Consider the following 18,749-nt stretch of genomic DNA (forward strand, 5'->3'; position numbering starts at 1 on the left):
GATTTGATTTAATTTGGTTTGGTTATTTATTTATTTGGTTTGTTTTGTTTTGGTTATTTATTTATTTATTTATTGTTTGATTTATTTTGGTTAGGTTTTTTGTACATTTTTGTTTGGTTTGATTTGTTTTGTTTTGGTTATTTATTTATTTTTTGGTTTGATTTGTTTTGTTTTGGTTATATATTTATTTATTTATTTATTTGATTTGGTTTGGTTATTTATTTATTTATTTATTTGGTTTGATTTGTTTTGTTTTGGTTATTTATTTATTTATTTATTTGGTTTGATTTGTTTTGTTTTGGTTATTTATTTATTTATTTGGTTTGATTTGTTTGGTTTTGGTTATTTATTTTGGTTTGATTTGTTTTGGTTTGGTTTGGTTATTTATGTATTTATTTTTTGGTTTGATTGTTTTTGTTTTTGTTTGTTTGTTTGTTTGTTTGTTTGTTTTTTAGTTTGATTTGTTTTAGTTTGTCTTGGTTTTGAAATGTTCTCCCTTCATTTTGTGATGGTGCAAACTGTTCTTTTACAATAAAAGGGACATTACTTTTTTATTATTATTTATTTATTTTATTGTATGTTATTTTATTTTTTGGTTATAGGTTAGATTAGGTTATGTTTGTTTTTGTTTTTTAAAGGTTTTCCCTTGATTTTGGGATAGTGCAAACTTTTTTTGTTTTGTTTGTTTGTTTTTTACCCATGACATCACATATGTTTGCATAGCAACTATGAAGCGCTTACCTGATGTTACACACAAACAGACTCGAAAAAATGTTCTTAAGGATTTTAGAGCCTCCATGTATCCATTGCACATTCAGCATTTACAATGTCCTATTTGTTTTTTGCCAAATAGGGAGCTTCTAATGTGGGTTGTGTAAGTGTACTTGAGACATATTGCTGTGTACAATGACGTGCAGTTGTATTCATGGCATGCAATCACAGAACAGCAGCCTTCAAGCGCAGGGGGCAAAGGTGACAGAGTCGCCCATGGAGACGCGTTCTGTGTACCATAATACACAAAAGGAACTGTTTGCACACTTGTTCGGTCATGTGTGCTTTATGCCGTAACCAATAAGCAAACTCCAACGGACCGTTGTTTTTTCACTCGTTACGACCTCCTTCGTGAATGTGCGCTGTATGCGAGGCCGACGGGTTTTAAGTTACAGGGCAGGGAAGGTAAAGCCCCAGATGTTTTGAACAGTTTGTACATTGCAGTGACCAACGTGTGGTGTGTGTGTTTTTCTCTGTCACAGTCTCCCAGTCCAACAGCAGTTTAAAGAAACACAGGAACAGAAGTATCTTTAGTCCCTTCTTCTGCTGTTTCCGGGACTATAATGCGGATCCACCAGCCACCAACAACAAGACCTGCTCCCTCCCTCCACCTGCCGAGGAGAACAGCAGCCCTCCAAAGGTGAGGCCTCCTTTATTTCTCTAATAACACTTTTAATGGCGTAAAAAATCTTTGCCACTCAACAATTAAGGTTACAGCATTTTTGAATTGATAATGTTCTGTCAGCTCAGAATAACGGCTGTTTATTAGCAAACTTTGCTCATTTTGTCTCGGTTCAGTTTTTTTTTCCTTGGTTGCGAGCTGCGCCCGAATGCAGGCTCTGTGCACGCTGTTCCCGTGTCTATACCGCAAAAGTTTTCCAGCTGTTCCGAACTCTGTGAACCCGCCGTGATGTTTACCATCCAGTTCTAGAAATGATGGCCTGCTTCCCCGCACACACATTCTTCAGTTTCCACACACACGCTCTCTCTCTCTCTCTCTCTCTCTCTCTCTCTCTCTCTCTCTCTCTCTCTCTCTCTCTCTCTCTCTCTCTCTCTCTCTCTCTCTCTTCTCACACACACACACACACACACACACACACACACACACACACACACACACACACACACACACACACACACACATTCCTGAACTGGTTCTTTAATTCCAATAAAGTGTGTGTCTTGTGTGATTGATTACTTGCTGCCCAGTTTGTTCCTTCCCCTCTTTTTCTTTCTTTTTCTTTTTCCCCTTCTGCCATTTGCTATGTACTCTTAAGGCAGAAAACACTATGTGTTGCGCATGCTGATAGTGTTGATTATTTGCACGCATTTTGTGCTGTTTTCCGTTTAATAACGAAATTGTGCAAAGCAGGTCACCACAAAGGAAAGTCATTTTAAATAATTCATTTTCATTTTACAAGCTACATCTGAGACATAATCGATATTGAAGGAAACACAACAAGGCTCCAATAAATCTCTATAAAAAGCAACCTTTGAGATTTAAACTTAACACAGGGATGGTGAAAATATATCATGTACTGACACCTGACTCCTTTGTGACTGTTCTTTTACAATAAAGGGGTCATTCAATATTTTTATTTTTAGGGGCCACCTTCGTCTTCCGCTCTTGAGTCTATGACCACCCTTAGAACTGATTGTGGGAAAGTTATTAAATTTGGCACACAGATAGAGGACCCTTTGAACTGTCACAATGGCAAATTTGAAGTCTCTAACTTAATCCCTCTAGCGCCACCAAGTGTCCGAATTTGCACTCACGTTTATGCTTATAACTTTTGAACCGAAAGAGCTAGAAACAAAAAAAATCCCTTTGATTCCTTGTCTCAAAATAAGATCAACAAGCAATCGATTCGTTTGCACACTATTGACATAATTTTCCGTCATTAAAAAGGTTGCCGCCATTTTTCAGTACTTTTTCAAACTCCTCTGATGCCATTGCTCTGATTTTCTCTCAAATTTAACCAGATCATCTTCAGACCATGCCGACAAAAAGTTCTTTTTCAAGAATTCAAGATTCGTCTAATCGTTCTCGAAAAACAGAACTGTTCTCTGTTATTTTGGGCATCGGCCATTTTGTCGCAAAATGTTATATTTTATAACCGCATTGGCGTGCCGTTACGAAACTCGGTATGTCTTTGGCACCATGCCCTGACTCATTCTAGATCGCTTGTCCGATTTTCACCAAATTTGAATCCTATAATCTTCAGATCTGTCGGAAAAAAGTTATGGATTTTGTGTTAATAGATGAAGGCGTTTTCGTATACTGCATCAACAAAGTTGATGGCGTGATGCCAAAATGACTGAGGCTGTATCTCTGCAAGGCTTTGGCATATTGACACCAAACTTTGCATGTGTCATTGTCACCTTACTCTGACCACACCACATCAAGTTGGTCACAGCGGATCAGATAGGATCAGAGCGGATCACAGCAGATCTTCTATTGGTCAAAAGTGAAAGAAAAAAAAACATTAAATCACATTACTAGCATTTGCATTTGTTTTTCAGGCTTTTGTTTCCTAAAATCATCTAAATATGCTTTTAATTGCTCATTGTTGCCATTGGTCTAATGCTGGCAGCAATGCAGTCATGACTTGTCATGCTTCCTTTGTGCTTGGCCCCTTAACGGCTATTTTTTTATTTTATTCTCTCTTACACTCCAGTAGTAGCCTAATAAAAGCTGTTTTATTTTATTTTATTTTATTTTATATGGAGCAGACCACCTCATGGGGGCCACCATGTTCAGATCACATGACATGGCGGAATACTACTCTCTTTATTCCCCTTTTATCTGACACTTTTGTTCTCCACGAAGACTAACGTAATATTACTAAAGTACACTTTCAAATACTCTTGGTGTAGCATTATTTCAGCCCATTTAGTGCCGATTGTTAAGTGTATTTACCCCTCTATCTCTTTCTTGTTCTTTTTCTTTCTGTCTCTTGCACATATCCAAACACTCTCCCACACACACACGCTGGGCAGTGTACCGTGTGAAATGACCTCACTGTCCGTGGTGAAACTTTAAGCCACGGCGCTCCAGAAAACACTCATGTGTGCTGCCAAAGCAGGTACAGGCAGCTATAAATGGATCTGAATCAGATCGCGTTACTGTGAATGTTTGCTTGTAAATGACTCGCGATCTGCAGAGGAATGCCTTGCCATTTTATATGTGCTGCCCTGTTTTAGACCCACAGATACTTTAAATGAAACCCATGTGTTTTCCAGCCCTCACAGAAAGAATCCTGGAAAGATTACACTGTGTACAAGGATGTGATTTTTGTCAGCATGTCTCTGTGTGTCTTAGTCATGTAATAACAATGTACAACTGTTCGTAATCTCTGTTGCGTTTTTTGCTTTTACAGTGTCGCTTTGTTGCGCTTGTTGTTCTTTTTTTTCTTTTTTTTTTGATGATTCTCTTTCTCCCGTTTTGTTCTCTCTGTCTGGTTTTATTTCTCAGTGTGATCAGGTCCAGGTCATCCCTATTCCCAGTGTATGTATTATCTTCTCTTTTTTTTGCCTGCATGCTTGTATTTCTCTTTTGAGAAAAACCTGCCTGGCTTTATTTTTTCTGCGGTGCGTTTAGCTGCTTTACTAGATTATGTAAAAAATCTTTAAAAGCAGTATCTTGGAAAACAGCCACATGTTGTGCTTAAATGACAGAATGATTTAAAACATAAGCTGTCAATTGATTAAACATTTTAACTGAATTATTTACATAAGCATTATTGTGTTATGATAAACACATTGAATAGATATTACAAAAAAGGCTTTACAAGTCTATATATTGTTTGGTTTATTTATTTATTTTTTATTATTATTATTTTTTATTTATTTTAGTATCATTTAACATTAGACATTCCCTGGCCTACAGTCCACAGCAACACATTTTGCCATTGTCCGCACATTCCTGCAGTGAAAACCTTTCCTGCATTTACTTTTACTTTTATTTGCAGAAAACGTTCACACACAGCTCAGATCGCATTAGAATGTTTTGATCGAAATCAGTACTTTCAGTAAATGTCCCTGCTCTTATTGTCCACATAATTGCACATTATTCCAAAGTTTTTTTTTCATCAAAATATTCTGTGTTTGATATGTTTTTTTCTGTTGACAAAACCAAAGCAGCAAGTCTGAGAAAAATATGAACCATTAATATTAAAATATCAAAGCCAAAAATATAAAACATCAAATCAAATCCCCAAACTGCCATTTACTATTTGCATTTCACTCAGACTTCCGAATTTGTAAAGTTAAAGAGACAGTTCACCTAAAAAGGAAAATTCTGTTTCACTCATTTACTTATCATTCTAAACCTGTCCCAAATTTTTGGGAAAAAAATTCTACAGTTTTTTTTTTTTTACAGTGTAATTCAGTCGAATTGTAAACCAGTGTTTCCCAACTATCAGGTTGTTAGGTGTTTTGTGAAAAAATGCCAAAATAAGTACAAATAAATGCTACAAATAATACAAATATGTCATCACTGACAGGCTGAAACCATGTATTTTGTCATTTAATTTTTTTTTTTTTTTTAAATAATTATTGCTGTGGGTCATCCTTTATGTCTGTTTAACAAATATTTAACCAATAAAAAGCATTTAAAAGAGGTTGTGACTAAACTTTGTAATTATATTTGCTCCTCAAACTGTCAGTCAAACCTCATAACTCCACCCTGCCTCCATTTTGCACACAGTTTGGAGCTCTCTGCTTGTCTTGTATTTGAAGAGCGGAGAATAGTCTTAGTCTGGTATTTGTCATTTAGTTGAAGCAAATATAGCCTACCGTTTTAAATAACCTGTGCATAGCGCTTCATCTTTTTTATCATGAGATTTTAACAAGAAAAAAAACTGAGCACCTATATTGCTACAATAAACATTACATCCTGTAAGTTGATAAACGAAATGCACACTGACAGACAAAACACAGGCATATCTATCATTTTCTAATTAAAAACCTCATAACTCCGTTTGAGCTTGATTTTCATAAAATCTTCATATTATAATGCCACATGCAAGAGTCTGAACATCAGTAAAGCCAAAATATCAACCTTGATGCGTTTAAAAAAAAAAAAAAGTGGTTTCTGCCCAACAGGGACGAAATATGTTTAATGAGTTATCATCACCAGCGACATCATAGCTACCTATATCAGTGTTCCTACCTGACCTAAAGCCACAATATGCAATTTTTCGCCACTAGATGTCGCGAAACAACAGCGTAGCTTGATGACGCCTTGATTTTGCGGGGCTTTTATTATGCCGCAGACGACCGCTTAGCTCCGACCAACAGGATATCAGCTATTGTGGAAAAATCAGGCTCTAAATTTTAAACTACTACTCCTAGCGAGTTTATATGATTCATCCTTCGGATGAGACGTTAAACCGAGGTCCTGACTCTCTGTGGTCATTAAAAATCCCAAATTTGCCCATGGGCCCCTGTCCATCATGGCCTCCTAATAATCCCCATATCCTGATTGGCTTCATCACTCTGTCTCCTCTCCACCAATCAGCTGGTGTGTGGTGAGCGTTCTGGCGCAATATGGCTGCTGTCGCATCATCCAGGTGGATGCTGCACATTGGTGGTGGTTGAGGAGATTCCCCCCTTCTATGTAAAGCGCTTTGAGTGCCTTGAAAAGCGCTATATAAATTCAACGCATTATACCAAACATTTTCGTATTGTGAACGGATATTGTAAATCTCAAACAGTGCTGCCTTGGTGATCGATTAAAATAATGTAATTCAAACGATTTTAAAATAGCCTTTTTACATTTACCGAGTTTACATGCATATTGGCCGTTGTGCACAGTTGCCCTGAAGCCACCGGGTTTGCGGTGCCACCGGCCCGTCATCGCTGCTTGCAGCTATATTGTTTTAATGCTTCTCTTTGTGTTCACTCGATGGCTACTATAAACTGCACTAAGCTAGATCAGTATTAGGCATGGTAAAGCATGGTAATAATTTGTTACATTTATATAGCATTTTTATGGTTAATCAAAGTCCTTTACATGGAAGGGGGAATCTCTTCAACCACCACCAATGTGCAGTATCCACTGGGATGATGCGACAGCAGCCATATTGCGCCAGAACGCCCACCACAAACCAGCTTATTGTGGAGAGGAGAACAAGTGATGAAGCCAATCAGCATATGGGGATGAATAGGAGGCCATGATGGACAGATGCCAATTGGCCAGAATGCCGGGGTTACAGGTTTGCCGAAGGGCATCCTGGGATTTTTAATTACCACTGACCTCAGTACCAACGTTCAGTTTCAGGGCCTCAGTCTAACATCTCATCTGAAGGACGGTGCTTGTTACAGTATAATGTCCCCATCACTATACTGCGGTGTTAGGACCCACACAGACCACAGGGTGAGCGCCCCCTGCTGACCTCACTTGCGCCTCTTCCGGCAGCAACCTAGTTTCCCCAGTTAGTTTCCCTTCCAGGTACTGACCAGGAAAAAATTAAGAAAACGAGATTTAAACAATAAGACTAACTGTGTTGAGCTATATAACACTGATTCGTTTTCTGTTTCTGGTGTTTCTATGGTCCAAAATCAAGGGTAACGCAGGTATGATGTCATTGATAGGCGACCCATTGACACGGTCCGTGTCCTGGTTAAAATAGCTTGTTTCTTTGGATTTAAACATTGAAAACATTGAAAAAATATGAGATAATGCAAGTATACAAGTCAACCAAATTTTTTATAATATTCTAGTGGTTTTTGGATATTTAAAATTAAAAAATCGTACATATTGTGCTTTAAAGCTCATTACACAGATGTGAGTACTACTTTTAATATAATATCTAGTTATATCTGGCACAAAACTGTGCCAAAAAAAGGTTGGGAAACACTGTCCTAAACAACACTGACTGGACCAAATTTACTTTCATTCACTGAAATGTCACCTTTGCGTTCTACACAAGAGTCTTTTTAAAAAGGACAGAAAAATCATGGCATACTTTTTCATTATGGGTGAACTGTCCCTTTAAAGGCATTCAAATGCAATTTTGTGAAGTTTTTTGTCATAATATTGTTGATAGCAATTAGCTGAACTCGAGGACAACAGCAGTCTCGGAAAGTCAAATCCGTCCCACACTGCACCTGCTAGAGGAAGAGCGTGCGGCGAGCTTTGCTGATCTGAGCCAGGCATTCATGCTGGGACTGAGATAGGGGAGACCCAAATCCTGACACACAGTCCACCTACCTATGCCTGCTCAGCAAAAAACCCAGCATCCACGCTGAGAAAATGCTGGCAGGAGTTTTAATTCTCACAGTAATTGTAATTAAACCTCGGGTGTTTTCTAAGATGACAGCTGGGAATGTCTCACTGCCTGCTTCCAGATCCTCTCGCTCTCCCTGGCTGACGATAATAACTCAAACTGTCAACTGCATGATGTCAAACTTTCAATATCTTCTTTCTAATGCATTTTGAAAGTGTCTGGATTAGGGCAAAGGTTAAGTGGGAATTTAGAGAACCACAAACCGCTGGCTATTATTTTTCACTCAGAGCAAACAAATATTCATAATGCAAGCCAGTGATAATATGTAAAGCATTTGAAAGCCATTAAATGAATGCTAGGATTGATTGACACAGCATGAGGCTACAATTATGGTTAAAGCTGGAATGATTTACGAGTCACTGTAATGATGTAATTGCATGAACTCATGGGACATGCATACATTTGACCGTGTGTGTGGTCTTGTGTGTGTATCCATGTGGGGAATCAATGATAGCGAACCCTGGAAAAACGCAATTTATTAGTATTAATCGATATTGTATATTTGAATGTTTTAATTTCCCCTATTTTTACATTTTAAATGACCTTTGCCGCCATCTAACGCTCACTTAAAGTTAATCGTTAAACACTAATGAATAATAATGCAAAATGTAATCTCTGGAAAATAAAAAGAAATGATATTAAACTCCATTTTCTAGCACTTGCACTAATATTAAGGTCCTACACTGAGATGTTTGTTGCATATTTGACATGTCACATTTATATACCTGAACATACCAGAGTAATTATGAAATATATAAATAATTAATTTAACTTTAATGTGATTAGAATTGCTAATATAAATCTGATCACCAGTGAATGTTGCATACTGGCGCAGATAAATCATCAATGACTTCCATGGCCTTTCTTCCACGCTCATTCTGAAATGTAAAGAATATTAGGCAAATTACTGTCATGAATGTACATATACAGTATTATGCGTGCGTGCATGCGTGTGCTATGTATGACTTTGCTTGCATCTTCAGATATGTTTATGTGTTTTGCCTCTTAGGCAAGTCCATCTGCCTCTATCAGGTCAGATTTAGTAAAGGACATCTCTTCCCAGTTACTGGCAGACCATCTATAGAGGCGGCTTGTGCTTAGGCAACATGACTTGGCAGTGAAGCCGAACCAGTCACTTTAACACAGAGCTATGATCATTGTTTCAAGGTTATCCAAAAGCACTCGTTCCCAGAACATCATTTGGGATTTGTATTGAACAAGAACAGAGGAATCTCCAGTGCATGTTATGTATCAGAGGAGAGACCGTAGCTTTTGTTTATTACTCAGAATGCCTGGCTGATATGATAAGCATGCATCTTTATGCTCTGTTGAACTGCTTGTGTGCTCTCCTCTCCTCTCCTGCTTGTATTCATCTGTGCCGTATTTCCTCCAGCCTCCAGCCAAATGCCTCTTGCCTGAGGTCAGCATTAATGATTACGGCAAGAACTGTGTGGTCATTGACCTGGACGAGACCCTTGTGCACAGCTCTTTCAAGGTACTTGTGCACACACATTTACTAACACAAATATTATTAATATTATACTATACATTAATATTATATATCGCAGTGAATGCGTGGCATATTAAGAAAACTAATTGTTAATCAGCTTTACTTTGGAAACAATTGCCGTCCTCTACATTGCTTTTGAAGAGTTCAAGATGACAATTGATGTGTTTCAAAACCTAGGTAGCTGCCTACATAGGGAGCCTTTTAAAGGGATACTTCACCGCTTTTTCATATTAAACTATGTTATTCCCTTAACTAAGAGGAGTTGATGCATACCTCTCTTGTCTGAGTGCGTGCTCTTAATCTCTCTGACGCGCGGTGACGATCTGATAGCATTTAGTTTAGCCCACTAAGCCCAGTTCATTCACTATGGTACCAAACAGAGATCAAGTTAGAAGCGACCAATCACCTCCACGTTTCCCCTGTTTAAATACAGTTACACGAATAGTTGAACGATCAAGTATGGTGACAAAATAAAACGTGTCGCTTTTCTAAGCAGATTAAAAAGGAGAACTATAATGTAGGGTGGAATAGCACTTCTGAGAGTACTTTGATTCAGCGCAGTAAAAAGTCCCGGCGTACTCCCCCCAATTGACAGAAATGAGAGAGGGAGGAGGAGATGTGAGGGAGGATTTTTCAGTCACCGCGCGTCAGAGAGATTAAGTGCACGCACTGAGAGGAGAGAGGTATGTATCAACTCGTCTTAGTTAAGGGAATAACATAGTTTAATATGAAAAGGCGGTGAAGTATCCTATTCTCAGAACCAAAACAAAAAAACTTGACATTTTGAACGTTGAGGGAATGTTCACAATAGGGCTGTGCGATATTGAAGAAAAATGCGATATCTTGTTAAATAATGCAATATTCGATATGCGATACAATATTGCAATTAGTGTGTAAAATCTATTTAAATTATATTTAAAAAATGCTTTAAAAACTGAGAATGAAACCATTTGTGTTTCACATTCTTTCTGGGAAAAGAAAGTATTGCTACAAATCGCTACTGAAAGTGACCAGCAGGGTTGTAGAAAAAATTTGTGTCATTCATTTTTCACGTTTTGGTGTGTGTCAAACAGCACGAGACTGCAAATTATTGTTTTTCGCAAATTATTGCATTTAATAACTCTTTTTAACGTCGAGCAAGTCACTTAAGTAACAGTCGTGTGCCCAGTCTATTCTCTGCCCAATATGTGACACTTTTCACAATGTTGATGTAGCCTATTAAAATCATTCAGATATTGCGAGCCATTTCGATATGTACATTTGTGATATTTCAATAATTTCGATATATTGCACAGCCCTAGTTCAGAAATAATGTTTTCATAACTTAATTGGAGTTGATTATAAATCCACGCATTTCATTCAGTACTGACAAGTATCTATCACCTGTCAATTATTGATTACATAATCTTTGCCTTATTTTCATGAGAGTTGCGCTGTTAGCATAGAAAACTCTATAGAGGGTATGCACATGACATCAATTTACAATATCAGGAGATACAATGTTGACGTTACTATTAAAAATGCACTTCCAATAAAGTGTGTGTTGGCAAAAACAATTATCATTTCTATGTTGAGGCGGTGTAGGTGTTGTCGGCAACTGCTGAATGTAACTAATTAAGTAACTTGTAAACTTCCTTAGTTACTTTTAAAATAAAGTAATTTTTAAAGTAACCAAGTTACTTTTTAAAGGAGTAATCAGTAATCAGATTACTTTTTCAAAGTAACTGTGGCAACACTAGTTGTAAGGAACACTATATAGAGTGCAACCTTTAGTTTAAACTGAAAACCGTTTGTTTTACACACATTTCTAAACAAACAGCAGCTCTTCTGCCACTCAGTCCCGGCTGAGGGGGGCGTGTTCCGGCGGGATAGTGACATCTATTCGAAGGTTTTTTTTTTTTTTTTTTACAGTTTACTGGATTTTGTTATTCTTCAAGCTATTTACCTGTAGCACATTCACAGATAATAGCTTACTTCTGTTATGCAAAATAAGGTGGATAGAGCATTCCAAATTTGTCACTTATGAAGTTCCATTTCAGTTAGAAATTAGAAGACAGCTCCCTATGTATCCACAAGACAACAAAGCAGCTCTCTAGGTTTTGGTACAGAGCTTCCATTTCAGTCCTTAGTAAATTCAGGAGATTCACTTCTGCACAGTATTTTTGAGTGGCCTAATGATTTATTTGAGCAACCTAAAACATAATAACAGAAGGCAAGGGCAGTATTTTGAGGTTGTTGGAGAGGATTTTAAGTCCTAGATGAATTAAATCCTCTTCAGAGACTAAATGTTTGTCTGGTCCCTTGAAAGTACTGCTTCAGGGAGCCACCTGCTGAGCGCAGTGACCCACTTCTCTGCATCCTTGTTTTATGTTGGATTTTATCTTTTTCTCCTACACACACACATGATCAAATAAACAACTGTGGACAGTTGATTACACACAATCACCCCACATTTACATATGTACACACATCTAGCTTAATGCGTACATGTCTTCAACAGCTAGATGCATCCCCACTCCCGAGAGAGAGAGAGAGAGAGAGAGAGAGAGAGAGAGAGAGAGACAGTGACAGTGACAGATACCGAATGGGTTTGCTCTAAGACTAATAACTGTGTTTTGTTTAAGCAAAGCCTGTCCTCCTTTAAAATGTCTGCCTGGCAGCTCCTGTTTTCGCTCAGAGAAGAGAGAAAGGCGGCGACTGAGAGAAAGAGGCCCAGAGAAAGGGATGCATGCCTTTGTGCGCGTTCACAACCTCACTTACACATTAAACACCCACCCCGACACCAAAACACATATCACATTAAAAAGGAAAAAGGTATGCTCACAGTTACACAAAAAAAGATTTGACCGTGACCGTACTTGAACGAGTGCTTACCCCGTATTACTATTATGATTATTGCTTATAGAATGGTCTCAAATTAATTCAAATTTTCACGGTGCGGTGACAGGAGAGGTTTTCGGTTTTCTTTTTTCCCTTTACAGTTACATGCAGCAGCCAGAAAAAAATAATTGAACTTTTTTGTATCTAATGCAATTTACAATTTTGATCGTCAGAATATTTTTGTATATTGGCCTGTAAACCCTACAGGATTCTTGTTTCTTATCTCATGAAGCACTCAACACCAGTTTCTTCTCACATCATAAAATAATTGAATCTCAAATCGATATCCAATGTCAGTGCATTTACTTATGTAGCAAGTTGCCCTGCATTAAATGGGATAATGTTGAATCTGAAATCCTAACCGTATTTTTGAATTGAGTTATAAATTGTGAAATATATACACAATAATTATATACAATGCCCACATATATTATGTAAACACAAACTTTTATTTGAATGGATTAGTCAATTTGACAGCACTAGTCTTTATATATTACAGTATATACACAATATTCTTATCCCTCTCGTTCTCTCTCAGAGATCCTACACTGCGCGTTTGGACAGTTGGTTGTTTTGTTTATAGGACAGTATAAGCTTCTAATAAAGATATATACAGAAAAATAACAATGAGGAAAATAATCCATATCTGATATGATAATAGGATTCAAGATCGCATTTTAGTGTCACAACCCTCAATAGTATAGATCTCACACTCCTCCTGCTGGCCATATCATGAACTGATGTGTAAATCAGTTGACTGTGAAAACTGATCTGAAATCAGACCCTTTATTAAATATTTAGACATTGAAGTACTAAAACGTTAATAAATGTGTCCACTGTATGTCTAGATAAACATTTAGAAACCTAAGAAAGTTTGAAAGGCCTTGAAATTTTGATCTTGATTTCCAGTAAAAAAAACAAACGAACATCTAAGCAGTCTTAAAGTAAGACAAATTTACTTGAAGCAGGTTTGTGTGTTAGTGTGTGTGTGTGTGTGGTTTTAAAATCATTAAAAAACTTAAAACAAGAAATATGCCAACTGTGTAAGAACATTATATTATTTAAATATGAAATAAATGATTTCAAGTGATAAAATGTTTTTCTGTGTGTCTGTTAAATTTTGTCGTACAGTAAATTAAACTATCCATCCTCATCATCATGTTATGCAAACCAGATCAGAGAGGGGACAGCTACGCTACTGGATCAGCCTCCATCTCCGCCGTCCAATCAGAATGACCTTGTTTTTTAACAAAACCCCTGAAAAGTGCAGCAAAAGTTTTCTCTCTTCTCCTCATCTCCCGTTCTCTCTTTGCTTTACGAGAGCTCAGAGCCGCCCGCTGCGTTTCTTTCATCGTCTCCCTGCGCTCTGTCGCGTCCTCTTCCCTCGCCCTCCGCTTTCTTTAAAAGCGTATCAAGTCTCTTTTCAAAGAAGCTTGCCGTTCCCAGCTCCATGCAGTCAGCTGTCAGAAACACACGCTCAAATGCGCACGCTCCTGCACATACACTCTTACAGCTGAAAGGAGTCTAATTGAAAGGCTTGACAACAGGTAGCTATGAAACGATGGATGCCTTCTCTGGCTCTCTCAGAGAACACCGCAGCTGATACAGCTGTAACATTCTTACAGTCGGTTTCAAGCTGACTCCTAATGTGTGATTTCCTGTTATGTGCCCGCAGCCCATCAGCAACGCAGACTTTATAGTCCCTGTGGAGATTGACGGAACAGTTCATCAGGTACCGTGCAAATGGGTTCAAATGTAACCATGGGTAAATGTTTAGCAGATTATAAACAAAGGGCTTCAGTGTCACTTAACCTCAACAATCAGTGTTATAAATTGAAATGAAAGAAATATTCTGAATTCCATACAAGATAAGATCAATTGACAACAAGGTTTAAGGTGAGGCACTTACAATGAAAGGTGATGTGGCCAATTTTTTCAGGATTTAAAAGTAGAAAGCATTGTTTTTTATAGCCACTTGAGATTCTGAGTTTTAATGGCAAGAACACTGTTGAATTGAATATAACTTCACACTTCCCAAGAACATTATATGGTAAAAATATGGCAGTTTTTTAATTTTTACAGATATAAATTAAATGATTGAAATCAAATTTACAGTTAAAATAAGTGAAATAATGTCAATCTGTTGTTAATCTACAAAAAATCAGTTGTATACCATTATTATGGATGCCTGTTTACGGCACTTAATAAAAAAAATTAAAAGTAATTTCAACTTTTTATCTCAGAATTCTAACTTTTTTTCCCTCACAATTCTGAGATATAAACTTGCAATTACGTGATATATATATATATATATATATATATATATATATATATATATATATATATATATATATATATATATATATATATATATATAAACTCACAATTTCGTGATATAGTCACAATTCTGAGATATAAAGTTAAAATTTCGTGATATAAAGTCAGAATTATGAGATAAAAAGTAGCAATTACTCTTTTTATTTTTTTATTAAGTGGCAGAAGCAGGCTTCCATACATTATAATATGCCACCTTAAGAACAAGTGGTATAAAAAAAAAGCCTAGTAATGAATCAAAGTTCATTACAATTGCATACAATGTTAATATATAGAAAGCGCATGGTCTCAGATAACATTAATTCAGTTACATAAGATGACACAAAACCCTAATGTACATGATAAGAGATGATAAATGATAAGAAAAAACAAAGAAACAACTATTTCAGTGAAAAAACATCAAATGTGAACTGTCACTCAGCTAATTCTGGGAATGTCAATATACATTTTTTCACTGTAAATTATAAAATGTCCAAAAACTACATTTATATAACAGTATTTTACTGTAAAATTACATTAAAATCCCATTAGATCTGTACTGTTTTTCACTGTATCCACCTTATTTTTTAATGTCTCTGGCTTCCAGTGCCATTCTTTTTCAGTTATTTTACCCGTACCAAAGCTGCTTTATATTGCAAACTTTTAGTTATCATCATATTATTTTAATTTCATTATCATAGTCATAAACACACTGGTTTGTATGCTGTTTACTGCACTTTATTCTTCTAGTTATTTACCTGTAAGTGAAGCAGAAGTCTCGCACATATAAAGAAAATAGCTTACTAGAGTAAGGGAACTTGTCATTAAGCAATTAACAGGTTTTTACTGTAGAATTTTTACAGTTTTTAATGTTGATATTACAATCTTTTTTAACAATGTATTTAAATAGGGAGTATTGTAACATTTATGGATTGGCCCCATTCACTTCAATTGTAAGTTCCTTTCTTTAACTTTTTTTATAGATAAGGAGGGATAAGTAGAAATTCATTTTTGTGTTAATCACAAATGCTTTAGTTTTATTTTAACATTGACTGAACCCAGAATATTACTTTACTTTAACTAGGAATCGAAACATAAAATACATTGTACAAATACATGTACAAAAAGAGTGACAGCGACCATGCTGTTCTGTGGATTTTCTGCCGTATTAAGATATCAGCGTTAATTATTTTTTTTCCCTTTTCCAACGTGTATTCTCTGAGGCTTCATATTTTTATTAACTTTTCTTTTTTTGCACATCCTTTCATCTCTGTAGAAAAAGTAATAAATGAGCGGCCCCAAAGTGTTGATGTTAAATCACGTTCGGAATCTCGACTCATTTATCATTCTCCTCGAGTCGTTGGGTGCGATGTAGTCAGCTTAAGGTGACTAACTTGAAGTAAACAAATGTCACCAGACTGAACACAGTCGAAAGCTCAGTGTAAACACACTTAAGGGAGCCTGAACTGTGTTGATAGTACATCTATCTGTGTGTCAATATGGCTGGAATACATCTGCGACGTGGCTGATACCTGGTTCAAGTAATCCAGGATAGGCTTTGTGGATCAGGGTTGGCCTGTTCTCGGTTACTTGCACTGGGTTGCAGCAACTGATCGACAAGTTCAAGACTGAAAAACCGCAAAGAGGTTAGTTGAAGGTTCAGCGTCTGTCTATTTCCAGGAATCAGAATTTTGTGATTAGTTTTCATCAGTAATAGCATTTTTTTTTTCATTTGTTTGAAGGTCTACGTGTTGAAGAGGCCTCATGTGGATGAGTTCCTGCAGAAAATGGGCGAACTGTTTGAATGTGTTCTTTTTACAGCCAGTCTGGCTAAGGTAAGGCTTTCTCATGTTTCTTCACACTGCATATATAAACCATCTTATTCGTTTCTAGATAATACTTCACAGACTCGATTTATAGCAACGGAAATCCTTTTCAATGGAAGTTGGTGGTTTTTCAGCCACATTAGCAACATTAGCATTGCAATGCAATGTGTGCATGCCCAGTGACTCAACAAAGTTAAGAAAAGTTTAACTTTATGCAAATAAGTGATGAAGTAAAGTCAGTAGAGCTCACAGGATCCAACTCCTGTGAGATAGTCAAGGTGGAACAGAGAGTGATCGTTATTGAGAGTTATTTCACCCCTCTCTCTCTCTCTCTCTCTCTCTCTCTCTCTCTCTCTCTCTCTCTCTCTCTCTCTCTCTATCTATATATATATATGTATATATGTATATGTATATATGTGTATATATATATATATATATATATATATATATATATATATATATATATATATATATATATATATATATATATACACACACACATACATACACAATAATAATAACAACTCCGAGAGTTTGTCGGCAATGAGTTTGGTATGCATTGTTAATCGTTCGTCTTGTTCATGATATGATGTATAAGGCACCTCTGGTTATATAACATGATTTCCCTGCAGAAGGTTCAATTTTAGCAGCAAGAAAACTGATTCCTTGTTAAAATAGAATGGCATCTTATTTGAATGTTACTTTATCTCAGTTTTTAAAAAGCTAAGGGGATTTACTCAGATTTAAAACTAAATGGATGTTGTTTGGATTGGGTTTGGATTTCTTGGTTTTTTTTATCAGATTATTTGTTCTTTGATCGATATTTAATTATTTTTTGATTATTTGTGTTTTAATTCATTTATTCATTTAAAACTCTTATAACTTGTTTCATTGCTTTATTATGATTATGCAAGAATAGCATGCTTGAGTACTACTGACACTCAACCTTCATTAATGTTCAGTATTTCAGCTTCAGGTTTAGAATATATTTTTGGTAAAACTTTATTTTACAGTGTCCTTGCTATATATGCCACATACTTACTGTAGTAATAACAGTAAATAAAGCATAATTGCATGCAACTTACCCTAAGCCAAACCATAGCTCTAATTATATAGTAAGTGCTTGTCGTTAATTAATATGACTCAGTACCTAAAGGAATTGTTCACCCTAAAAATTTTAATTATCCCATAATTTACTCACCCTCAAGCCATCCTAGGTGTATATGACTTTCTTCTTTCAGCTAATCACAATAAGAGTTATACAGTGGTTGCCAAAATTATTAGAACACTTGACAGATCTGAAAATATTGACCTTTTTTTCCTCCCAAACATAATTAATTTCATAATGTTCATGAAACATGCAGATGGTTGCTCTGACCATCAAATATCAGATGAAGTAAGTCGTACTGTTTTTATCCGCTGTAATATTTGGTATGTCCACCCTTTGCAGCATTTACAGCACATCTCTCTGGCATAGTATCAATATATTTCCTCTGAGAACTTCAACACTAATGTTATCTCATGCCTTCTGCAACTGAAGCCAAAGGCTTTCCTTTGAATGTACAATAGATCTGTCCAGTTTATTTTCCAACTCACCCCAAATGTGCTCGATGGAGTTGAGGTTCGGACTTTGAGGGGGCCAGTCCATCATTTTCAGTGTTCTAGCAGATTCTTTCCGGCAATAGTTTTAAGAATGTTTTAGGTCATTATCCTCTTGGAAAATAAATCCAGGCCCAATAAGATTATGCCAAGTATTCTAATAATTTTGGCCACCGCTGCATTAAATACTGTCTTGGCTCTTCCCAGGTTTGTAATGGTATTGAACAGTGTCCGAGGTTTTGAAGCTCCAAAAAGTGCATCCATCCATCGTAAAAGTATCCATATGACTCCATACAACTTTTTTTTTTAAATAAAAAAACAATCACTGGCAAAGCCCGTACATGCGTTCACGAGAGACTCGAGTTGTGTCGCAAATGGTGACCTCTTACCCAAAACGCATTCAAAGCGGTTGACCAATCACGACACACTGGTCCAGCTGGCCAATTAGAGCACACTGAGCGGGCTTAAGAGATACTTAAAATGTGAAAAATAAAGCTGTTTGTTAAATAAAGCATGCAAACCTATTCTAGTAGACCCCCAAAACTAAATCAAAAGGTC

At 36.5% G+C, this 18,749-nt stretch overlaps 1 protein-coding gene across 2 annotated transcripts in view; it reads left to right on the top strand.

The window, feature by feature from the left end:
• The window catches only part of ctdspla (CTD (carboxy-terminal domain, RNA polymerase II, polypeptide A) small phosphatase-like a), a 49,232-nt gene that overhangs the window by 23,282 nt on the left and 7,201 nt on the right, over positions 1-18,749 (top strand). The window contains exons 2-6 of one of the 2 annotated variants that reach the window (XM_067435428.1): positions 1,254-1,411; positions 4,247-4,279; positions 9,457-9,558; positions 14,129-14,185; positions 16,509-16,601. In XM_067435428.1, coding sequence (XP_067291529.1) covers positions 1,254-1,411; positions 4,247-4,279; positions 9,457-9,558; positions 14,129-14,185; positions 16,509-16,601 — 443 coding nt within the window. The remainder of the gene's footprint in view (positions 1-1,253; positions 1,412-4,246; positions 4,280-9,456; positions 9,559-14,128; positions 14,186-16,508; positions 16,602-18,749) is intronic. The other variant, XM_067435429.1, reaches the window with a different exon arrangement.

This window comes from Pseudorasbora parva, chromosome 24 (assembly GCF_024679245.1).
Source record: "Pseudorasbora parva isolate DD20220531a chromosome 24, ASM2467924v1, whole genome shotgun sequence".
NCBI classification, from domain to species: Eukaryota; Metazoa; Chordata; class Actinopteri; order Cypriniformes; family Gobionidae; genus Pseudorasbora; species Pseudorasbora parva.